General features: G+C 41.8%; 1 protein-coding gene across 6 annotated transcripts in view; it reads right to left on the reverse strand.

Moving 5' to 3' along the window:
* Positions 1 to 24,934, reverse strand: part of myo9b (myosin IXB) — a 60,072-nt gene that overhangs the window by 5,190 nt on the left and 29,948 nt on the right. For 4 of the 6 annotated variants that reach the window (XM_030726962.1, XM_030726963.1, XM_030726967.1 and 1 more), the window contains exons 5-35: positions 18,150 to 18,244; positions 15,172 to 15,234; positions 13,762 to 13,861; positions 12,732 to 12,832; positions 12,256 to 12,385; positions 12,062 to 12,151; positions 11,695 to 11,811; positions 11,323 to 11,457; positions 10,811 to 10,932; positions 10,519 to 10,660; positions 10,199 to 10,394; positions 9,808 to 9,883; positions 9,130 to 9,222; positions 7,579 to 7,692; positions 6,729 to 6,768; positions 6,475 to 6,597; positions 6,306 to 6,386; positions 5,937 to 6,047; positions 5,569 to 5,694; positions 5,284 to 5,433; positions 5,051 to 5,205; positions 3,845 to 4,948; positions 3,596 to 3,668; positions 3,348 to 3,463; positions 2,584 to 2,696; positions 2,233 to 2,423; positions 2,035 to 2,142; positions 1,775 to 1,942; positions 1,651 to 1,692; positions 1,451 to 1,562; positions 1,265 to 1,338 (exon numbers count right to left, since the gene is read on the reverse strand). In XM_030726962.1, coding sequence (XP_030582822.1) covers positions 1,265 to 1,338; positions 1,451 to 1,562; positions 1,651 to 1,692; positions 1,775 to 1,942; positions 2,035 to 2,142; positions 2,233 to 2,423; positions 2,584 to 2,696; positions 3,348 to 3,463; positions 3,596 to 3,668; positions 3,845 to 4,948; positions 5,051 to 5,205; positions 5,284 to 5,433; positions 5,569 to 5,694; positions 5,937 to 6,047; positions 6,306 to 6,386; positions 6,475 to 6,597; positions 6,729 to 6,768; positions 7,579 to 7,692; positions 9,130 to 9,222; positions 9,808 to 9,883; positions 10,199 to 10,394; positions 10,519 to 10,660; positions 10,811 to 10,932; positions 11,323 to 11,457; positions 11,695 to 11,811; positions 12,062 to 12,151; positions 12,256 to 12,385; positions 12,732 to 12,832; positions 13,762 to 13,861; positions 15,172 to 15,234; positions 18,150 to 18,244 — 4,461 coding nt within the window. The remainder of the gene's footprint in view (positions 1 to 1,264; positions 1,339 to 1,450; positions 1,563 to 1,650; positions 1,693 to 1,774; positions 1,943 to 2,034; positions 2,143 to 2,232; positions 2,424 to 2,583; positions 2,697 to 3,347; positions 3,464 to 3,595; positions 3,669 to 3,844; positions 4,949 to 5,050; positions 5,206 to 5,283; positions 5,434 to 5,568; positions 5,695 to 5,936; positions 6,048 to 6,305; positions 6,387 to 6,474; positions 6,598 to 6,728; positions 6,769 to 7,578; positions 7,693 to 9,129; positions 9,223 to 9,807; positions 9,884 to 10,198; positions 10,395 to 10,518; positions 10,661 to 10,810; positions 10,933 to 11,322; positions 11,458 to 11,694; positions 11,812 to 12,061; positions 12,152 to 12,255; positions 12,386 to 12,731; positions 12,833 to 13,761; positions 13,862 to 15,171; positions 15,235 to 18,149; positions 18,245 to 24,934) is intronic. The other 2 variants (XM_030726965.1, XM_030726966.1) reach the window with 2 other exon arrangements.

Genomic DNA, 24,934 nt, shown 5'->3' on the forward strand with positions numbered 1-24,934 from the left:
TGGATTCACCAGAGAGCAGCAGTCAGAACTCAGCAATCTATCCACAGGATCCAAACCACACATTGTTGACTACAAATATGTTTACTACATTATTATATATAAATAGGTTCCCAAATATTATACTTGAACATATGGAGGGATCTGCCTCCTGAAGGGCTAATTCCATTATTTTTAAAAATACTATAAGTTTGTCCATGACCTCAGATAAATAGGTATCCACTACTGTCATGGTATAAGTGTGAACTTAAGAGCTTTTTACAAACAGTGAAAGAAAACCCTTGTTGATTAGAAAATATTTTGTCACAATGGCTAGATTAAAACAAAACTTTCTCTGTGTTGCACAAAGTCAATCTTTTACACAGTGCTTTATAAACACATCACCAATCCAGGTCTATATTTTAGAAAATGCTAAACACAGACTGTATACTAAAGATAACGTTAATGGTGAAGTGCCTTAAGCATGTATTCTCTCCAATGACCAGTAGAGGGCAATGCTGATGCTTACAAACGCTGCTGGAGAAGAAAATTAGGGCCTTTTTTATACCCGCCGTTTGGTGCCTGGTGAATGTGAGCGAGCGTCTAAGTTGACGTCACATCTGCTGTCGCAAGCCGACGTTTCTGCTGGTAACGCACCTCTTTACTTTTGTAACCTGGCCGGTTATACCGCTACTGCTGCAGCTGGGCTGAAGACACGAGTATCTAGTCGATTTTTAGCGCAGTTTTAATCATATATCAGTAGAGTAGCTCAGAAACTCACAGACTTTACAGACTTTGTAGAAAAAACTCTGAGGAAAAAAAAAAAAAAAAAAAAAAAAAAAAAGAAACTCGGCAATTTTGTTGCTTACGGTTTTGACTCCTCCTCCTATATCAGTGCTGAGGTTTTGTCTGAATGGCCACACCTATCATTCAGGAGAATACCGCAGCAGCTACCTGTGCGGTAATGGCGAGCATAAATGGTTGTGGTTTTGTGTTGACATGACTGACAGCATGCAAAGCAACAAATGCAGCGGGTATAGTGGGGCCCTGAACTACTTACTTGATTTATTAATTCAATAAACACTAGGTAGACCATGGCACCTGCTTTCTTTGAGGTGACAGTGCTAACCTTGGCACTAATGTGCTGTATATCAGTGTGCAGTGCAGTCAGAGCTACCTACTGCTGCCATATCGGATCAACATTTGCCCCCGACGTGGGCAAATGTTGGTTTTCCACACACCAGTGGCTACAGCCATCTTTTACTTACAGACTATGATGAAAACCCACCTTTTTGGCACAGTAGGTGGAGCAGTCAGTGGTTATTTTGCAGATGCACTTCTTGTGGCACACCATTTTACAGTCTGTAAGACAAGATTAAAAAAAGAGACAAATGGAAAAACTGACGGTTAATGCAGGAACCTCAATCTTTTACTGCATGTTGTGTTGACAACATTGGTCTGGGTGAGAACTCACTGCTGCACATGTAGGCTTTCTCCATGCCCCAGATGTAAGAACTACACTGGTCACATGACTGCATAATGTTGACCTGATAGTTGCTGAAAATGTGATCCAGAGGACTGTCCACCTAAGAAGACAGCCACTTAATTAAAAACAAAAATCACTGTGGCCAAAAACCCCCCCAAAACAAAGAATTTCAGAAGCTGTATACTTACATTTTTGTCTTTTTTCCTCCTCTTCTTTCTAGCTTTGGCAGGCTGAAATATAGACAGAAAACCAGTGTAAAGATACTGTTTTTCATATTTGGAGCAACTAGACTGAACGATTCAAGTGTTTTACCTTCATAGGATCAGCCTCCTCCTTCTTCATCTCTCCTCTGATGAAGCCATCCAGCACTGACTGGAACAGATTCACCACTAGTTGGACTTCTTCCTTTTTGCTCCCTGCCAGGTGCATCACTTTGTTCTGGTAGCCTGACATTAGACCTTTGTAGCCAATGGTGGGTTTCTGTTAGGGGACAGGAGAGAAAATGAGGAAGACAAGAGGATGGTGAGGATGAACTTTGATCAGTCTGCTTTGATGCCGGTATAGAGACTTACTGGGAGAGAATACATGGCTTTGATATTCTCTCTGAACTGCATGGTGGCTGTGACAAAGATGTTTTCTGTCTCTGACAGTGTCTTGCCCCTGGAGCGGAAATCATTCACCTACAGAGGAATAAAACCCTTTCAGAAACATCCCTTTGTTGTAAGAAATCTGATTTACACCAAGTCTACATTTTGTCGCCTTTCGCTCACCTGGTTGCCCAAAAACTCATCAAGGTGCCGCAGCTCATTGGCGTTAGTGATTTCTCGATCCAGCGAGGCGTTCCACTGTTCAGAGACCCGCGTGGCACGACTGATTTTAATGCTGGGATTTTTGCCTAAAGGTTTACCAGCACGGTCACTGGACTGGGAATGAGACCGAGGTGGGTGTCCGGATGATGGTGCTGGAAGAGTGAACGTTGTCATGACACAATCATCTAAATGCAGAATGTACAGCATGTACAGAGCAGAGCTTTTCTCTCATCACTGTGATCCCGCACAGCTTTTCTCACAAAGCAAATAGCATGAGTGGTTAAGGCCAGAGGATCTTTTTGTACAGTTTACCTTCCGATGTGGTTTGCTTCTCATTGAGGGTTTGAGCAAAGGTCAGCTCTCCATTGTCTGGAGTCTGGGCCTCTTTGCGCTTTTTCAAAATTTTGCTGAAGAAACCGCTAGGCCTACGAGACACAGAGACACACAAAGCTCTTAAGAATAATCACACACTTCGAAGAGCCTTGACTCTTTATAATGGATGCAGAGAAAAGTTTTTCAAACTTTCAGGTTTACAACGCCTCCTCGATCTTTCTGACCTGTTTGGTGTTTGTAATCAAAGTATAAAAACTGTAATAACTACAGTATCCAGTCCATATATTCACACTCTGTCAACACGCTCAATGCAACAAACAGTACAACAAGAAAGAAAATCCACTTCATGTCCCAAGTGATTTCTGGCATATAAATCCACTCAAAGTAAATTTAGTTTTCTGGCTCTGAAGATGCCACATCACATTAGGAGCTGAGCACAGTAGGCCAATAGTTTTTCCATAAATCTGATGCAAGCAGATATAAAAAAAAAAAAAAGGCTAGGATGAAAGTGAAAATGATTCACTGTGAAAGCTTGTCTTTGCTTGCAGTGCATTTACACTACAAAATGTACATTTTACTCATGTTATATACACACACACTCATGACTGGAGACATCATACTGTGTTCTCATTTACCTCAGCTGTTTCTTTTCTTTTCTTTGTAAGTAATAAAATACTTCCTCAAAAATACACTCAAAAGGCAACTAGAGCACGTGTTTGCACGCCAGTCTAACTGTGCGGTACCTCTCTGGTGTGGATGGGATGAAGTGGGGTGAATCTTGGTAACCAGAAGGCTCCGGCTGTCTCTTTCTCATGGAGCCTCCCTTTGAGATATCACCAGAACGTTCAGCTGGGGAAAGCTGTTGAGCAGAGATCATCATTTACGAGGTATACACAGCATATCTTAAACAATATCGGCAGTACAGATTTTAACAAAGCACCAAACGTTTGTCTATAAAGATTACTTTAAATTGAATAAACACTGAAAATACCTCTTTGGTGCAAATGGGACCTGCGGCTTCAGAACCTGGAGACAAGCTATCAATCGATGAGGATGTTTCATTCCTGGGAAAAAAAAAATAAAAAAATAGAGCAATACTGAGGTGATACAAATCACTTTAAGAAAAGTTGAACTGAGGACCAATTAAGAAAATGTAAAGTAGCTACTGTCTGGAAGTGAAATATACAGAGTCAGCAGACTTTAACATGATCTGAGAATGAGATTATAACAGAAGACATACAGCTTTTTGGTCCTTTCTCCTCTGCTTTGAGGTGGAAGAGGGTTGGTGCTCTCAGAGAGTTCTCCATTACTGCTCCTCCCCTTCCACTTCTCTGGCTTCTCCTTTATTGCTCCAGGCCGACGCTGCAGAGTTACCGTTCCGGCACTCTCGCCTAGGCCATTGGAATGAGTGAGCTGCAGGGTTAATGTAGATGGACGAACAGGACCAGCAGAGGGAGGAGAACTTTTTGCCTCCTCCTTCCCTCCCTTGTCTTCCTTCCCTTTCCAGGTCACAAAGGTGTACTGGTCCAGCTCCTTGCTGTCCGACCGCTCTTTTAGCTTTGACGTCTCCTGGTTTTTGCTCGTCTGTGTGGATTTTGGATCCTTGGTGATGGATGAAGCGGAGGCAGCTCGTTCAGACTCTCTGCGGCTGTGTTCCAGCCCTCTTCGTCTCCTCTGCTCTCGCTTCTCCTGACTCCTGGTTGACTGGCCTCTGTTAATAGCTGAAGGTTGTACTCGCTTTTGTTCAGCATCTGAAGATGTGGAGGTAGTGCTAGCCTCTTTATCCTCCCCCTCAGCTGGAGATGCGAGTGTAAGTGCATTAGAGGGCAGATCAGATTTTGACTCTAGCTCTTCTAGTGTTTGGTTCTCCAAATCCTCGTCCCCTTTCTTATACAGCTGGGGTCCAGCCTCAGCTTGGGTACCAGAAGTTTCCATAAACATTCCCTCATTCTCTAGTTCTTCCTCTTTGCCCTGTTCCTCCTCTGAATGCAAACTTTTATTAACCTCTTCACCCCCCTGTCGTCTCGTCTCTTCTTCCTCCTTTTCCTCCTCTAACCTCTGGACAGGGAGGTTTTTGTCCAGCATCTCCTCAGTGACCAGCTCTATATCTGAGTCCTCTCTTGTTTGAGGTTCTCTTGCCAGTCTTTGCTCCTCTTCTTCTGCTCTCCTGGCTGCCTCTTCTGCCCTTCTCCTTGCTGCTTCTTCCATCCTTAGTCTTTCCTCTTCTGCCTCTTTTCTTCTAGCCTCTTCCTCCTCTTCCCTCCTCCTCCTTTCTTCTTCTGCCCTCCTGCGAGCTTCTTCTTCCTCCTCTTTCTTCCGTTTTTCCTCACGTATGGAGTGGCATCTGAAATGCACAACACACAATATGATGCCATACTTTCAAAGCCAACTATCCAGGGAAGCCTGATGAGAGTGTGTGTGTGTGTGTGGTTTTTTTTTTTTTTACCTTCTGCGTGCTGAGTGTCCTCTGACCAGGGCTTGGATTTTTGTAGCACCCCTTCTTTGCCTGGCGTACTCTGATCTCTGTTTGTGCCCTCTCCACACTGCCTGGATCAGAGTGGCTGCCTGTCGTCTTTCTCTGCGGTACCTGCGCCATGAACGCTAAAAGAGAGGATGTGGAAAACAATCAGGACCATTATTTAATCATCTCTTAGATTTTGAAAATGGGTTGGTGCTTACCTGGATCGAGATGGCTGCCCGTCTCATTTCTAGAAACTCTCTCCTCTGCAGGTGAGCTCTGACCCGGCGCTGAAGGAAGATGATCTTGCGCATGACGTCCTTGTGCAGCACATCCTGCAGCTGCTGTCGCTCCAGCTCTTTCAAGAATACCTGAAAAGACAGGATGCACCAGAATGGCATCACATATACAGATTAAAAAAAAAAAGGGGGGGGGTTTGTAAGATGAGCCAAAGCATAAGATTCATGCACAGTGGCAAGAGTTTATATGAGCTTAATGGGTTGCACCTTAGTTTTGCCTATCTGGTAAGTCGTGGGGTTCAGGCCCATCTTCTTCTCGAGCAGAGCTGAGATGTCCTCTTTAGAGGCAGAAGCATTCTTTGGCAGCAAAACTCTGAATTGTTCCATGAACTCCTGCAGGAACAAGACAAGAAAGGTAACACACATAAAATCAGTGGATTCTTTCTGAAAGAATATATGGAATATTTATTAATACATTAAAAAAATAAATAAAATCAATACAGCAATTACAATTTATATTTCCACTTTTCATGTGTGCACTGATGCAGACCATCATATCAACATCAAAACATTAACTCAGTGCCTTGGGTGAATTTTGCATAGATTTTCCTAAGGAAGGAGCACACATGCAGTACCTGGAATGTGTACTTGGCTCCGTAGCCTGACCTCCTGATACGAACGGTTTCCAGCATTCCTGTGTATCGCAGCTGCTGCACCACCAAGGCTTCATCCAGATGCATCTCCCTCTGCTCACACAGTTGCACATAAAGCATCTTTGGCTATAATCTTACCATTCAAATATCCATGATCACCATTTGCACAACTGTCATCACTGGCAAAATGAGAATTGTGTTACGAGTCCTGTTTCATAAAACCACTAAGATACAGATTACAGAGATCTGTGAAATGTCAAACTAAGTATTTACTCTTTCAATGCCCTTAAACAAAAAGGAAACGTTAGGATTTTACAATAACAAAACAAATCACATTTCAATGACGTTTACCTTCTCAGCATTGGAGCGGATACACCGGATGAAGAAAGGCTCTGCTCTGTTCAGAGTCTCTAAGAGCTTGGTCAGAGACGTCTAAAGAAAACAAAACAAAAAGATTTCTTGAACCTTCAGGAAAAGGATTGTTTGTAAGTATAATGTTCATAACATCAGCTGATGGTACCTGGAACTGGGCACTGATGCTGGGAGGTTTTTTCTTCTTGTGCAGGTGGAGCAGAGACTTGGTAGTGCGATCGTGCAAAGTCAGGCTCACGATGACCTTTAGAGATTGAGAATCCAGCAGATTCTGCAGAGCAGTTAAATGAAAAAAAAAAGAAATTCTTTTGCTTGCAATCTTCATAATTCAACATAAAGAATAACAGTCTTGTGTTTATCTCTCTTTAATACTTGGAGGTTTCTGTATTTATTCAGGTCTACCTTTGGGATGGGCTGTCTTTGTTTGATCATCTTGTTTTTCCTGAAAAAAAGGGAAGACAGACATGAGTTTGAGGGACAAAAGTGCTGAAGGCCTGAGGACTTAATGAGGAAGCAGATGATGTACATGAAGGCCAGGTTAGTATGGATGGGTGACTTCTTCATGCGCAGTCAGTCAGTGATGAACATTAGACTGGCACCTGGATCAGATGATCGGGGAGAAGCAAGGCTTGGATGAGTGACAAGGGAAAGATGACAGAGCGAAGAAGAGGATGTGTGCTGCAGGAGGTGGGATGTAACAATAAGCAATAATTAGCCCAGCAGAGGCTCACAAAGGCTCTCTCTTTCATCACTGTATCAAAACATCTAAACTTATGTTCAAATTCTCTCTGTTGCTTCTGCTGTAAATTCTAACATGCTGCAAGGCTGCTGGGCCATTATTTCACAAGATGCTCTGAAAGACCTTGCATGCCAACAGTCTTGAAGTTCATGCACCAGCAAACAAAAGTATTCATGGCATTTCAGCCTTAGCCTTCAAGAAAACTCAATAATATCTACATACCAGAGCTAATAATATAATATGCAATGGCAAAGTAGGAACATGTTTAATATTTTTATGAGACTGTAATAATTTTCCTTAGAAAATTGCCTTTAAATGTGACCGCTGTAACTAGTCATTGCTGGAAATATCAAGTAAGTGTCTAACACAGCTGCTCCAAATGTGTGGGGTCTACTTTTTTGGTTAGGGGGGAAAAAAAAAAAAAAAAAGTTTAATATGAGCATGTTCTGCCTGAGCCAGGCAGACTGGACTGATCTGAAGAAGAGTTGATGCCAGGTCTATCTGCAGACTCACTGAAGGACGTGTCGCGGGAACCGGAGGCGACCCCAGGATTGCAGCAGTTTGCGAGGGTCTTCACCATCCAACTGCAAGTTCTTAATGGAGCTGATGATCTCTGCATGCATGTCTCTGATCACACCGCGCACACGCACACCCAGCGTAAACAGGGAAGGAACAGGGGAGGATGGGAAGCAGGAGAAGAAAGGGGGAAAAGAAACAAAACAAAAAGACAAAAAAACAAAAAACAAAAAAAAACCCAACCAAGAGCAGGGGCAAGGAGGGAGGGGAAAAAGATGTACAGCAGAGTGTGACAAAACATCTCTGTTAGGACACCTGAGAGAAACACATACCACCGCAGTTATGGGAAAAAAAAAACCAAAAACAAAAACACTGAAGAGAAATGTCAGCTTTCACACTTTTCTCATCTGTGAAGGATAACCCACAAAACCTTTACTCCCACTGTTCATGTTCATGTAAAGGAAGCCACAAGACACAGATCACCCAACCATGCTGTCATATCCCTTTTAATAGCAGAAAAAGACACAGAGAGAGAGATCGGGGCATGTAGGGGTTTGGTTCACACACACACTTATGCCTGGCACTGTGGTAGTTAACATGCAGAGCTGAGTTGACGTTCAGTGTGGCTGGCCATCTGTTTCCATGCTGCGGCTGTTATTGGTTTTGTGACTGTAAGTTGTTACTTGTGAAGTTTTTGGATGTCCTCTGGAACTTTAATAGAGGTTGTTGTTACACTGGACATTAGATCTGGTGAGGTTAATAGTATACAGGGACTTTTCCATGTCTCAGAGCTAGTCCATGCATTACTTTTCCAATACTTACCACAACTGACCACGAAAACAGAGATCAGGCAGTGAAGGAACAGGCAGCAATAAATGAGCCACAGTGAATACAACCTCTATACCTCACTGTTTGCAGATCTGGAAAGGACTGGGCGATTAAATATTGGTAAAAATTGGGTTGGAAGTTCAATTAAGTTAGGATCTATGTACTTAAAACCCCATTTCAGAACTGCAATCAGGAGGCAGAGGTCTCAACAGAACAAAAATGTCTGTTATGGTGTAGTTCCATTCTGAGTAAGCTCTCACAGTTGCCTTTGCTCATTTAGGCGGGGGTGTCGGCACATGTATGAATATTTGTGAGCGCTTTCAAGGCTCCACAGCTGATGTAAGTAATCCAGGTGGCTAATCAGAGTAGGCCAACGCAAACACTGTCCTATAGCAAGAATAATAAATGAGGAAGAAGGGGGATTATTGCAGCTACAGAGAAAGAAGGGTGGTCACAGTAAGGGAAGAGAAAAAGCACTGCTCTGTTATACTGCTGTACCGAGTTTCCTCAAGGAGTTGACTCCGTATTTAAGGGAGCACGCATTTCAACATGTGACATAACTAACCTTCATGGTAGAAACTGACAGTTATTTTGCTTTTGAATGAGAGCAAACTCAGAAAAATGGCACAAACCAAAACCTTTTATCCAAAATAAAACACATTTCCTTCCTGCTTGGCCTCGTGTTCTCATGCCTTTCCCCTGACCAGCAAATTCACTTACTTCTTACTGTCATAGCTAGCAAAGATGTCTTCAAAGGCCTCTAGAGGGCGCTCCTCTGAGTGATCAAAGTAGAAATCGAGCATAGAAGCTCGTCTGTGGAGGGGAAATGGAGAGGAGAGAACCGCACACACTTGGGTCACCAAAAAGGTGGAGAGGATATGGGTGACTGAGATAAGGTGAAGGAAGATTTGTTCTTGAATGGTGATGCTGAAAGATGTGTGTCTGTCTGTGTTTAGGACTCAGTTCAAACAAAACACAGTAACAAAGCTGAGCAGATTTCAGGTGTCTGAAATTGTCCTTCTTTAAGTCACCCAGTACCACCGGGTAAATGTGGAGGTCCAGAAGTTCTACAAATCTTTCACCTTCAACAAGAAGCATTAAACAGGAAACGTGCTGCGCTGAAATGTGTGTGTAAAGGGAGGAAAAGTGGCAGCTTCATGAAGGGGGAATATTATGTTAATCCCATTTAAAATAGTCAGTCTATGTTCTATGACAATGAAAAGTAACACCGTTATTAACTGTAAAGTAAACAGAACTGACAATCCACTGCCACGCCCACAGGTAGTGAGGCAGACAGATTTCCTCCAGAGGAAACAGACCTGTAAGTTAGAAAACCAAACCAAACACAACACTTAGAAAGTGAGACGAGTTTCATACTGAATTATGGACATTACTTACTTGTACATTCTTTCTATTGGTGCATTGGACCGCTGAAGCTCTCCTAAAGGAGTTCTGGTGACTGGACGGACAACACCTGACACAAAAAAAAAACAAAAAAAAAAAAAAGTTAAGACACATTATTATCAAGCAGGAGCGTTTTGATGATATGTTTCTGGGAGGGAAAAAAAAAGCCTTATCAGAGTCACATGACTATTTTTTTAAATTTCTGTGTTCAAGGCAAATACAAAGGCTTCCACACCAAGCACCAACATAGTCTGGAGGAATGAGGACTGTAGAGAAAATTTCAAAATCATCTAAAACCTCAAATTCTCAGTCTCTGTAGTACTTCTATGTTACAGAACTTATGAGATAATATTGAAAGCAGGATGGGATCAAACTAATAATGTACCTGCAGTTTTAGCTGCCCAGGCGCGACCAGCCTCATTGAAAGCAGCCAGGCCCCTGATCGTAGCTCTCAGGATGCCCCATCGAAACATGGCCACCGGATCCATGCCTATGAGCTGCCGCACATATGCTCTGTCGCTGCTTCGTAACAGTGCTACAATGTCCGGGCGCATGTGGTCTGTGTTCTTCTCCCGGAAATCCTGGTGAGGTGACAGACAGTTAGGAGTGACCCCACAAACCTCCAAACTAAAACAAAGGTTAAATGGAATGATGAAAGTAGCTGTTGTGATGTCACATATTGCGTTCGTGGTCTTTACTCCTTACCTTGATGTGATATTTTACTTTCCCAGCAAAGTGTTGAATGACGAAAGCGGGCTCCATGACTGGTGTGGGTACAAAGTATTTATTGCACTGGTGCTGCTGCTTGAATTTGGCTAATAAGGTCTCATCTGTGGCATGAGGAAAGCTGGAGCACAGACACAGAAAAAGGGATGATGGGAGGAGCATAGATTAAAAAAAAAAGGGCGGGGGGGGGGGGGGGGGCATTTGAATAAACTGACAACTTGTGCAGTAAACACAACATAAATTAAAATGAACCATCTACAACTGCTCTTACTTGCTCTCTTCATCCAGGAGGTAGAGCAAGCCAGTGGGCTTCTTGCTGATGAGATGGATGCAGCCCACATTGTCTATGTAGTCTATGTTGTGCCAGGTGATTCCCTCTGCTTGGTACTCCTCCTGGATGTTTCAGGGCAAAACAGTTTCATCAGCTCGTTGGCGATTTGCCGTCAAGGTTGGACCACGTTAATGCTGTTCTTTTAACTCAAATTGTTTAGTCTACTAGTCTTAAAAAGAAAACATCCAGAAAAGATGCAGTGTTCTTTTAATTTTGAATTGCGTCAGTGTATGTTTGCAGAGTTATGTTTGACTAAATAACTCAATATTATTACAATAACTTGATTTATAAACTAGTATGAACTCCCACATGATAGGTTTCCTCTGCAGAGACCAGGAAATGTTTGGATGAGTCATCTTCCTCGTATTCATTATTATAAACGTGGAACAGAGAATCATGCGTTTGAAGTGCTCGAGGCAAACCTTTCGACAGATTTAATGCAAACCGCTCACCTGTTCCAGATTGAAGATGTGATGGTTGAAGTAATACTGCAGCTGCTCATTTGCATAGTTGATGCAAAACTGCTCGAAGCTGTTGGTCTCAAAGTCCTCAAAGCCAAAAATGTCCAGCACACCGATGGATAAGCACTGAAAGACAGAGCCGTGAACACCAGTAAGGAGCAGGAAGGAAGGTGCATAACAACCAAAGTGAAGCTCATTCACTTGTAGCTGAAACTTTTCATGGTTTTACACTTTTCAAGGTGTGTGTGTGTGTGTGTGTGTGTGTGTGTGTGTGTGTGTGTGTGTGTGTGTGTGTGTGTGTGTGTGTGTGTGTGTGTGTGTGTGGTTCTTTGTTTCGGTATTTCTCTAAAATGCGTGTCTTACTGGAACAGATTCCTCCATGTCTTTCTTGTTGAGCAGTGCGTGATTGATGCGCAGAACAATCCAGTCAAATAAGGCGCTGTACAGAGATTTGGCCATAGAATCCCTTGCGGTAATAGCCTGATCAGAAAAGAAAAAAAAAAGAGGGGGCAATGCACAGAGCATTAGAGGCAGCTTCATGGTGTGGTTTAAAATGAAAATATAATACAATACACTGAAAAGAAACCCAGCTACACTGAACATTACACACCAACAGGAAGAAGAAATCCAAAGCATGAATAAAGAGGAAGAAGCAGAAAGAAATAAGGAGGAAGTAGCAGCTGGGTACTATTAGACTAATGAGAGACTGCAGAGATGTTCTGATGTTTACCTCAGAGTGTCTGTAGGGGAGGATCAGCTTGTCGTTGACAGTCACCGTCTTCCTCTTTGTCAGCGCCTCAACCAGCAGCTCCTCTTTAACCTGAGTGTGACACCAGCAGATTAACAGTGACAGACACACACATACGAACGTACAACTAACCAGACAAAATGAAGCATGGAGTCACAAACACACACAAAAGTTACCTTTAGCAGGTCAGAGAGGGTTGCCAGGACTTCTGGTGGTCCTACATCCAAGCCTTCTTCTCGGCCTGTTGCCTTCTTCGTGTAGGTCACGTTGCCAAGGTACAAGATGGCAGAGAGCACAGAAAAGATCCTGCAACACAATCATAAAAATGACAGATTAGAAACAACAAAAACAATACAGTCATATGACACGTGTGGTGCTGTTTCTGCAGCCTGATCGGCCCTTTATGGTCAACGAGTTGTAAGCTCAATAGAGGCATTGTACAGGGCTGTAACTGCACACTGTCTCTAATAAACTGGTTGATTGGCTCATTAAATGCAGAGACTGTCGGGCTCTGAAAAGTATCTTTGTTGTAATCTGTGGTTGGTAATGTGACTCAATGCCCAGACTAAAATAACTTTTGTTTACAGGATTGAGTGGAAAAAAAGCTTCTACATTGTACTTGGAGGAACACAGAGGCTTTCACTTTACTTACTGTTTCTTGGTGGCAGGAAGGAAGCCGACCATCTCCATCGCCTGCTGCAGCCTTTCAAAATCATGACGCAAATCTTCCTCATCTTCTATCTTAAAATTTTGCTGCAAGGAACAAGATAGTAAGTAAGAATGTAAAAAAAAAGAAAAAGAAAGAAAGAAAGATTGAAAGAAAACGCGCAAAATGGACAAACAGGTGAACAACAGAGAATGTGAAAAGGAGGCGGAGGAGAGAGGGGAATAACAACAAGTGAGAGAACAAAGACTGGTTCATTAACATGCAGCACACATGTATGCAGTATGCCAAGTGTGTACTGCAGTTTATTCAGAAGCTTGGCTGCCTTCATGAATATACATGTGAAAGGTAGTCAAGCTTCACTTCATCCACTCAAAGTGAATTGCAGTGTTACTTTAAAGGGTCAAATCCTTGACAAAAGGTTAAAAATCATTAGGAAAGTTATTAAGTGGGTTGAACAGACTGAACAGAGGATATATAAATTAAATAGAGAAAACAATTTAGATAGACCTGTGATCAGTAATCTTTACTATCAAAGGAGCCATTTTTGAGCAGTCTTTAGAGTTGCAAAACATACTTGAACCTTATAATGAAGGTGACGGCCTTTTACGTATAAATTAGCCTATCAACAGTAATAATAACTGTAAATAATTAAAATCTTTTACCAGAAGGGACAACACTACAGTGGGCTCTCTATGATTACCTGATACTTTACCTTTCATTTTCATTACATTTATACCATATTGTGTTGTATTGAAGAAGTTAATAGGAAGAACTTGGGAGAAAAATAATCTATAAGCATGTTTAAGCATGCTTTGAAGTGTAAGATGTAAAACACTAAAATAGTCCAGGTAGCTAAGTGCTTTAAAAATGATCAAATTCAAAAAGGGACAATTTCATTTTAACTAAAGCTCAGCTGTAGCTCAAGCACATGCTGGCGGTCGAAGCAAACTAATCTTTGAGAGGGGAAAAGAAAAAAAAAAAAAAAAAAAAAAAAGGGCAGCAGGGCAATGCTTACCTGCTTGAGGTAGAAATAGTCTTCAGGCGGCAGCAATTTAAATTCCTTTCTTTCTTCCTCTGAAGCACCCAGCAGCAGGTAGTAAAACACGTGGTAGTTCCTGGAAAAACAAAAACAACATGTTCACATGCTTTATTTAACACCAAGTTATTACTGGAAAAAAGTTCTCTTCATATTTGTTAAAACAAAGTCCACCAGTAAAAACGCTTCTCTAAATTAATGAAGTCTCAGTGGGCATCCATTGCTTGCCATCAATAGATCAACATGTTTATGGCCACAATTGGGAGGTAATTGCAGTGATAAACAGAGTCAACACTCTGTATAAAGCTAATAGAAAGAAGCCAATGTCTAGAGCTCAGTGAGGTTTATATCAGTTTTCCACTTGTGCTTTCAGTGAGCAGGTAGATATGTGACCGAGCTTTGTTGTACGAGGGCATGGGAGTAATGAGTTTCCACACTTATCACTAAGAAACAATAACATCACCCAACAGACTCGCTGCCTGGCTAGACAGGCAGGATGCACTGTCAACAGCAACTGCAAGCTATGTGATTAATAGCACACAGCGTGGGCAGCAGAAGGAGGGTTACAGAGACGCACTCGGCAGTGGCAGGTGAACAGATTTTCCAAAACTAGGTGGGAAAAACCTAGACAGGAAACTACTGAATATATAATCTTCTTCCCACTCAAAACAGCTACAGTAGTTCTTTTTTTTTTTAAATACAAAACATCAGCTGCTTCAGCTGAGCTGTGAAGTCTTATACTGTGATTTTAGAGTGCTATTTTATTAAGACTTATGTATTAAAAAAGCTGTCTGTGTATTATACACACACACACACACACACACACACAAATCTCATCTTTTATATTTTATATCTGTGTTGTACAGATTGTCTTCTGAATTAATGTCAGCTTTATCTATTGCTTTCATGATAGTCAGCCTCGTCCTTTGACTCATTCATCACTGTTGTATATCACACAGAAAAATGAAATGACAAAGCAAGATTTGGTCGCTCTGACTGCATTTCTCAATTACCAAAGACAAATATTTCTTCGCATATTAGTCATAAGTAGCAACAGACTAATGTCTAGTTAGTAGGGAATGGCACAGTGAGCAACAAAGGCTAGTATGACGTGGACAAAGAGTCAAGTCGACTCAGAAGTCAGGAAAGTACAGGAAGTTGATTTTTTTCTTTGTATAGCAGTGAATCATTCTCAACTCAAAAATAGAATTGGTCAAAATTTGTTTTATATTAAGCGTATTATCTGTAATTAAAAACATGCAAGATCTAAAGCTGAACTTCATATCCAACTATCAAAGGCTCCTGGGAGACAGCCCACATGTTTATACAGAAGGCCCCATGAAGGCTGTAGCGTTGAGAGGTCAAGACCCCAGCCCCGTCTCTCCTCACCTCTCATTCTTCTCTCTGGAGACCAGACGAGACTTCTCCAGGAGGTACTTCTCCACCACTGCCCTGCAAGATGGAGAAAAAGTCAGTTTGGGGGGTGGGTGGGGGGGGGATGAATCATTTGACAATAAAAGGTCACCCAGCTCTGTCCGTGTGTGTGTGTGTGTTAGTGTGCGTTTTGCAGGTCATGTGTGAAAGCGGGCTGTTAATAAAGAACGAGGGGAGGAGCAGGGGAAGTGAGGGCAGATGGTCAGAACAATCAAAGAGTGAACAAAGCCCTCAGATATGGTCGGATGTATGTCATCACACACCACATAGCAACATACCAACCACAGACAGCTTTGGAATTCACTTATTTTATTGTATAGCACAACGAGACAGAGGAGACTGCAGAGCAGAGTTATGTTTTCACTGCAGTCGTGAGATACGCAGCGTTATTTACCCACTACACCAGGCCAAGGACATAAAGTTTTCTAAATCAGATTTTATAAGTCAAAGTTGGTTTTTCTATAGCCAAGCAAAAACAACACTGACGCCAGTTCTCCTGACACACTAAGAATAGAGCTGTGCTGTGAGAAACATAGTTGCTGCTAAAACTGCAGCTTCAACTACAGATAAACACAAGTTAAAATGCTAATTTACATTCTCTGTGACTTTGGGGTTGAATCAGTTATACACATCATGACCACAAAAACACCCACAAAATGCTATCTATCATTATTATGACAAGCAAGTTTGTTGTTCGCAAGTTTGCGAGTGTTTGATGTTTTTGAGGGCACAGTCTCTGAGCAACTGACAGGAATTCTGATTAAGCTGCCCTCACATATTGACGTCAGTATGAAAAATCCCTCTTGAACCTGTTAGAAGCATCTCAGGAGGGCCGCCGACTCTTGTCAAAGATTTCTGAAACATCTTTGAATATACCCAGACATGCTGGGGACAAAAGCCCCTTAAACAGTCAAACTCTTTAAAGTTTTCAACGTCTCAAATTCAGTCCAACACAGGAATCGTTCTGATAAAAAGGGCCGGTGCTGGAAAACAATCTCGTAAGATACAAGTTATGTTGGTAAATAGATTTTTAGGGGGTGCCCAAACAATACAACACATGGCAAAAGAATCTGAAAGGTCCTCAAAGGCAACATGAAGGTAGCAGCTCCCCAAACATTAGGATGGAAACTGACAGTTGCTTCCATATTTTTTTTTTAAATTAATCCACTTCCTTTTATCAAGGCCTGAATTATTTTGTTTCTTTTTTTTGACCGCCACGCATTGCAAAACAGTGACTTTAAACACACTGCGATGGAGCATTGGCACAGAATGCAATGCTCGCTACTGAGAGTTAAAAAGATGTGGTTTTCTCTTCTTTCATGCAGAAAACTGATCAGCAAATCTCATCTGTAAATGGTGACATTGGTATGAATAAAATCTTATCAATAACCATCCCTACTCATAAGCTGAACTGAGAACCGCTCATGGTAGCTGACTAGAACTTCTTCTCAGAAGGTTGCAGATATACTGGCTGCATATCTGTCCGTGCTCAGAGTAGTAAGATGGAGATGCTCATGTTCATGCTCAGACGTCATTCACACACCATCTCCTTTTCACGGGTGTGCTCCATCTCACTCAGGCTCCACTGCAGGTTTAGCCACACAGTAACACAGAGAGCGAGGGAGCATAAAAAATATCCAGTCAGTCAGTCAGTCATTCAGTCAGCTCAGACAGCTGAGCAGCGCTGAACAGCAGCCTCCTCCTTGTTAATCCACTCCACTGAGTCTCTGAATGGCTGCCACTGGAGATGGACAGACAGGCAGCCTTTGTTAAGTCTACAAAACAGAGCTGTGATGGGCTTCTGAGTCCTTAACTGTTTAGAAGTGGAAATCTATGCTAGAAAGAATAATAGTGGTAAAATATGTTAGCTGATGTGCTTTGAGTAGATACAATATTTTCTATATTTCTTTATCTTTGGGGGTTCAAAGAAACGCCTCAGCCTGCTAAAATCGACTTCTCGGATTAAATTACAGAGCCTTCTGAGGGTGAGCAATGAGAGCTGGTGCTATTAGGGATAATCAGGCTGGGGATACCCACTGAGCAGCTGTCAGCACAGGCATTAACATGGTTCAACTCACTATTTTTAGGACTGGAGAATTTTTCTTATATACTCATATTAGAAATTCCACCTCATCAGTTCTTAGCCTGAACACTGCAGCCCTGCGGTTTCTTCCACAGTTCAAGTATGACATGTTGCCTTTTTTAAAAAAACAACATATTGAGCATCTGTTCCCCTCCCTTGATGAGGAAATGGGGAAGTGACACAGCTGACCAGACTTTGATGCAGCTCCTAACCAGAGTCTGGCTGCTGAGAAAAAGGAAGGACATGCTGGTGGTTGAAAGTTTCAGTCCATTTACTGAACATAAGAAACAAGTGACCTGCTGTAAAAGAATAAAGAGGAAGACACTGTGCTATAGAGAGCAAACAAAACATAGAAACACTCATTTAAAGGTTCTCCTTTATTTTTTTGAAAAAAGACTTGAGCGCACGCGCACACACACACACACACACACACACACACACACACACACACACACACACACACACACACACACACACACACACACACACACAAGTGTGTTTTGCTATCTTTGTGGGGAATTTCCATTGACTTCCATTCATTTCTACAGCCTAAACCTTACCTTTACCCTTTTCCTAACCCTAACCATCACATACCTAACCCTAACCCTAACCTAAACTCAATTCATACCTTAGCCCTAACTCTGACCCCTGACCCAAAAACAGGGTTTCCCCTTGTGGGGACAAGGTTCCAGTCCCCACAAGGAGCAATTGGTCCCCACAACGTAGTATATGTCAGGAAAATTGTCCCCACAAGGTATTATAAACATACGCACACACACACACACACACACACACACACACACACACACACACACACACACACACACACACATGACCTGGTGTTACTTACCCTCTGACCACTCCACTCTCCAGATAATTAACCTGGATGAATTTACCAAAGCGGCTGGAGTTGTTGTTGTGGGCTGTCTTAGCGTTCCCAAAGGCCTGAAAGAGACAACAGGAGAGAGAGAGGGAGAGAGAGAGAAGGAAAAAAAGAGGATTAAAGTCAAGAACATAGAGCATGTGATCTAATAAACTTCTTCATAAACCCAAATGTTTTGGTCACATAAGAAAGAAAGAATTAAAGTGGATAAAAACTGCAGTCAAACATATCCGAACACATCATGCGAATGTCCCGAAAAATGTTTTAAAACTTCACTGCTTGTTGTTGTTTTTTTTGTTTTTTTTGTTTTTTTTAACTCAACTGTGGTAACTTTCAAGCCGTATATGGTGGTGCTTTTGCAGGAACAGAATCTTGAGTGGAGTGGACCTTCAAGTAAGCATATCTATCAGTTCCTTTATTGAAGTCAACAAAAAAACAACCCCTCTCAGTGACTACAAAGAAGCTGCACAATACTTTTTAATCTGGTTTTGCAGCTGAACCTATAGACGGGGGTGGGTGGGAGTTGAGCAAGGATCTGAAACTGATCTGAATTTCCACACTTCTTACTCTTGTCCCATACAGCTCTCTTTTTCTCTCCTCATTTAATAGCTTTTTTTGTGCACCTTCTCTTCTTTCCCTTGCATGAGTGTGTGTGCATGTGTGTGAGAGCAAGCACACAGGTCAGTGATGATAAATGAGCCTGGAGTAGCCCCTCTCTATAGCGGTGTCACATTAGAGACAAAAAAAAAAAAAAAAAAAAAAAAAAGGGGGGGGGGGGGGGGGGGGCAGAGTTTTGCTCCAGATCTCACACTAATTCCAACCAGCCAGAGGCACAGGAACCCCAGCCGCCAAGGGGGGCCCTGTCTATTGCATGGATACATTAACAGAATAGCACCCCCCACCCCCCCCCCCCCTCCCACCATGATGGGATGCTCACATGGTCACACACAAACATAAAACAAAGCCATCACAGGGGAAGTTAACTCAGTGCATGTTAAATAGGAAGTACATTGTATTTTCTAAAGCAGCTGCAGGATGAATTTGATACAGTGGTGCTGGGGATGATTAAAGTAAAGCATGCACACACACACACACACACACACACACACACACACACACACACACACACCTGATTGAGATTCCTTAGGATGAACCGTTGACCCATTTTCCTTTCTTCTACACAAGTACAAACTGTCCTTTTTTTTGCACTTTAAGAGTATACTCTTGCACAAATTTTAATCATTTTAGTGAAAAACTAAAACAAAACAAAAAACTCCAAATGTAATTTTAAAATTGCCTCGAGGGAAGTGAGGCAAGAGTTGTTACTTGCTGATGGATGACGAAAGATTTTCAGTTGTGGTGTGTGTGTTTGACTAGAATTGTATGCAGCTCTGGACTTGCTCACCCTGGGTCTCTACCCACCCACTCACTGGGCTCTCTATTTTCTGCACACACAGTTCTAGCATGCTGAAACTGTGTGTACTATGCAAATTAAAAATAAAATTCCCTTTTATTTAACTTTTTAAAATGTTTTCCCCGGCATGTTCTATTTTTACAGAGTAAAATGCCATTTCTTCTGTTTCCTGTATGAGGGTCAGTAAATGTGCTCTGGAACCGAAAGCGTCTCACTGCTGCTCACTGTGTCCAGCACTGCTCTGAATCCTTCACTGCTCTGAATCCTTGCAGGGTGCAAAACCCTGGGAAATTTCTGCAGGACCCAGGATGCTGCACTATGGAGGGAATTCTAAACATGTCACAGCATCATTCGCATTCAAACATGCCCTTCAGCAGATTGATTGGCTTGAAGCACAGCAGGTATGAGGAAATAGAGCAGCCGTTTTGCTGCATGTTGTCCAAGGAAAGACGAAGCCTAATAGGCACTCTTACGCAACACAGTTTGCACTCAATAAGTTTATGGAAGAAGAAAAACGAGAGAGGCAGAAAAGGCGAAACTGGGGGAAAGGGAACGATTGTGAGCACATACACTGCATACAGAGAGCTTTCAGACCATTTAAAATGTTTCAGGCTTGTCTTAATATTGATTATGTTTCTTTATTTCTTTAAATATCCATCTTGTGGTTTCTACAGGCCTCCAAATCTGCTGTCAGAGACTGAACATCCAAATATTTGTTAGCTTGTTAACTTGAGCTTCATAGAGCCATAGTACCAGATAGTTACCTTAAATAAAATCTCAAGGACCTAGCTTAATTGGTTTTCTGGATATGGTAATTTTAAAATTGTCCCTTGAAAAACATTTATAACCCCCCCCCCCAACCTTCATGCTTAAAGGATTTTTTTTTCTTGAGAAAACTAATGACAGTAGTGACTGGAAATTTTACATAATTCCTACTGAAGAAGTGCAGGTGGGAAGTTTCTTTTGAATTTGATAAGCTGAGATGGAAAAACCCTTTGGGACAAAATGGGTAAACATTTTAAGCAGATTTTTGGGGGGGGGGGGCTGTGATCTATGTCCCGGTTACGAGTGAAATTAAACTTAATTTAAACATATCACAAAAAGTAAGGACATTTTTGTTAAATTATTTCTTCATTATAACAATGCCAACAATCTTACACTGTTGGAAAGCCTGTTTATTTCTCCTTCCTCTTGGTGTCACACTTGTAAGGAAAATGCATTTTGGGGTTGAGCAGCAGAGTTGAGTATGTGGGTTGCACCCATGAAAAACTTGCCAAATGTTCTCTGCCAATGCCAAACAGCTTACTCTGCTGCTGACTCTTGTTTAGAGCTTCTGGTACTCCAGGTGCTGACCATCAGGGAGCAATCTCAATGCAGAGAGATAGAGATAAGATTCTGCAACCAGTCTGGGACTGAACTCTATCCTCCAAGATGAAATGCTCACCCCCCCATAACAGAGACTATCACCAGACTTTGGGAGTGGAGAAGATGGAATGGCCTGCCTGCAGTCCTGACCTCAACCCTATTGAACACTTGCGGGATCAGCTTGGGCGTGCTGTTCATGCCAGAGTGACCAACACAACCACATTGGCTACAAAACTGGTTGAAGAATGGGATGCCATCCCACAGCAGTGTGTGACCAAGCTGATGACTAGCATGAGGAGGAGGTGCCAGGCTGTTGTGGCTGTGTATGGTTCTTCTGCATGCTTCTAAGGCCCCTGTTTTTTAAATGAATAAATTGTTAAATTGTGAATATGTCTTGTTTCTTCGGACTTCAATCTTTCAATCCAATAACCGACACCAAACAAGAGCAGCCGGTTTCTTTGGTTTGTCTGAACAACAAGGCTGTCATTTTAACTGACTGATAAAAACAGCAGTGTTGCATATAAAAGTGTTGCAGAGGTGTGTAAAATGCTACTGTACACACATGTTGCAGGTGTAGCTATGAAGACCATATCACAATACAACGCAGATTTCTTACTGATTTATACCTGTAGTGAGCCGGGTTCACTGATATCACACTCCCAGTACATTTCCACTTTATCAGAGCCAGACCTACTAGTCTGAAGGTTCACATCCCTATTTAGACAACCTCCTCCCTCCCTCCCTCACACACAGACACACACACAGACACACACACACAGACTTACTTCTCCTTACAAAGCAAACAGGGGAGTATCTTTAACTGTGCAGTCTATGAGTTGTCTCAACAAATGGGACAGACATGAGAAAGTGTAAATTACAGAATTTAAAAACAGCTTAAACATAAAATGTAGTAAAAACTTAGATAAACATGAACAAAAACAAAAAACTGAAGGGAAAGTTTGACTGTGTATAAGACTGGATATTAAAAAAAAAAAAAAAAAAACAGGTTGTTTGACTTCACTGCCCTGAAAGTTGTTGTATTTCCTCTTTTTTTTTTTTTTTTTTTTTTTTTTAAGTATTGTTTTAACATGCTTACTTATGATAAAACTGGAAGTTAAGACAACTTTTTTTCGTAATCATTTAAAATGTATTGGTACCAGCTTTATTGGAATCACACTGAAGCATCGCTGCATCCTTTCAGGTTTTGCAGCTCAAAAGAGCTTCGGTTAAAGTTTCCACAGGCGCTGCCAAGGCCCTGACACTGACACCTCACTACAGCATAGATACACCCACAAAGGGCTCCAAATAATCCAACTGCCAGTTCCCACATTCACAGCGGACAACGGCAGTCACTCATGCAGAAATGACTCAAACTACTAGGTGGACATGTTTACTCGTGTGGAAGCAGAAAGTTGAAACTCACAAGTATATTTGTCATGTTTTTTTTTTTTTGTTTTTTTTAAAGTGTCACACACTCAGCTATTACTGGTTATACTGGAAAACCAAGCAGCAGGAATTTATATCATCACTGGCATAACACTGAGGCAAACCGCTATCTGAGCTTAGTGACAAAATAATCACTGTTTGTTGTCCTGAATGTGAAAAATGCTTTGGAGAGATCACATGCTGTTGGCAGTGATTGAATGCAAACACATCACTACACAGTTCTTCCTCTATGCTTGGCTTTGCTTCAAGATGCCAATATATCCTCACTGACTACACTTAAACCCTGCAAGCTCGACTCATCTGAACCGTTAACAAAGAACAAACTCTTTGAAGGACAATAAAGGCATCAACGGCTTTAATTCAATTACAGCAAATGCTCCAAGTACTGAGCTATTTCTTGAATTCATTCAAGTTCAGAAATATTTCTAAATTATGTTCTGGCCCTGAACACAGAAATATTGCAGATACTTTAAATAGTATGATGTAAAAAGATTACAAGATGAATCAGTCATTTATGCAGCAGTTTGCTGTATTCCTGTATTCTATCTAAAGCAAACTGAACATATTTGGATTAGACAAAAACAAGAACAATGTTGTCACTTTGGACTGACAAAAGTTGTGGCAGTCATTTTTATTATTATATAATCCAATTAATTGATAATTACAACAACTGTACACAAAAGATGGCAAACTATGTTATTAAAATGTAGGGCAATTATCACATGGCAGCCACACAGCATTAAATCAATTACTGTGGAAACTAACTTTTGTTGGATGCATGGTGGTAATAAAGAGGTCGTAGTGGTGGTTGGGAGAAAAAGTAATTGCTTCAGTATGCACTGGCTGAGTGTAACAGATTATCCCTATTATTAGCAAAACCTAGAAAGAAAATCAGAAACTGCCAGGAACTAACTTAAAAGCTAAATTACATACTTTTTCCCCACTGTAAAAATGGATTAAAAGCCATTTTTTAAACTCTTAAAAAGTCTAAACCATCTGTGCCCAACTTAAGTTTCACAATAAACTGCAAAATCATCTATATTTCAGGAACAGCATCTAAAAATACTGGATATACTCAATTTGCAAACAGGAACAGCTACCACAAGCGGAACAAACCACCAGAGTTATCAGGAGTCATTCTGTACAGCACAGATCACAATCCATACAGGATGAATTGGCACACTCATCTTTTTCTCTGTTTTCATTTAGTGCAAGAATGTCAGCAATTCTGATCCTTGTGAGGTGCGTTTAGTCTGAACTAGGGTTAAGCATCAAATGCATCAGCCAGGTCAGTCGTGGCAATGGCAAGCAAGCGGTAAAGACAAAGGAGGCCCAGAGTTAGAGGATGCACCAGCAGCAGCATTGTTTCAATCTGCTGTGTGGGACCATTTTGGAGTTTGTGCTAATGATGAATGTGGATAATCTGAGTGTACAAGTACTATGTAATATGTCTTGCTCATGCTAGTGTGTCAACTGGCAGCGCAAGGAAGAGAGAGTCATGTAGGAACTTCTAGTCTCTGAAGCTTCTAAACAGCCTTTCAGTGAAAACTCAGACAGGGCAAAAGCTACTACGAAAGCACTGGGAAGTTTCATAGCTAAAGATATGCAGCCATAAGCCATGGTGGAGGATGCAGGATTTCAGCATATGATTTAAGTACCCGAGCCATGGTATAACCCCTCCAGCTGACATTTCAGCAACACAGTAATTCCCAAATGAAAAGACGTGATGAGTTATTGTCAGAGCTGTCTAACATACTATATGTAGCCCTTACTACTGATGGATGGATCTCTGGGGCCACTGAAAGTTTCCTAACTGCGGCTGCTCATTACATTACTTCACAGCGGGAGATGAAAAGTGCCGTTCTACAGACCTGACCACTTCATGAGAGCCACACAAGTGAGCATCTCTCTGAACCATTGACAGAAACAGTGACAGAATGAAAACTGGAGAGGGGCAACAGCACAATCCCTGTCACTACAGACAAAACAAAAAACATGGTGAATGCAGGCAATGCGACAACTGGACTGGGGCCACAGATCGGGTGCTTTGCACACACAGTTAATGCAGTCTCAATAAATCTGGTATCCTGACTCCTGGGAAAAGGTAGGAAGTTGTTTCCTTTTACCCCCAACGATGCACAACAACCGTTCATGCCCTGAAAACCAAGCAGGAGATGCTGGAATTACCTGTTCACATGGAACACAAGATATGACATGCTGAAGCACTATTCTGCCTCAATGGACAAGGACGTCAAAAAACTGCTGTCTTGACTGAGAATGATGCAATGATCATCCCTCTGCAGAACATCAAACAATTACGGCAGCCATCACTAAAGACCTGGAAGGCAGATGCAAACACCCTCATCTTTAGCCCTATCTGCACAGTGCCACAGCCCTGAATCCAAGATTTAAGATCATTCCCTACACAGAGGAAACCTCTGTTCAGAAAATCTGCAGTGATCGCACCACAGAGATCATCAACACTGAAGAGCAGGTATTGCGGTTTTACTTTTGTATATGAATTTCA

The sequence above is a fragment of the Archocentrus centrarchus genome, chromosome 4 (assembly GCF_007364275.1).
Source record: "Archocentrus centrarchus isolate MPI-CPG fArcCen1 chromosome 4, fArcCen1, whole genome shotgun sequence".
Lineage (NCBI taxonomy): Eukaryota > Metazoa > Chordata > Actinopteri > Cichliformes > Cichlidae > Archocentrus > Archocentrus centrarchus.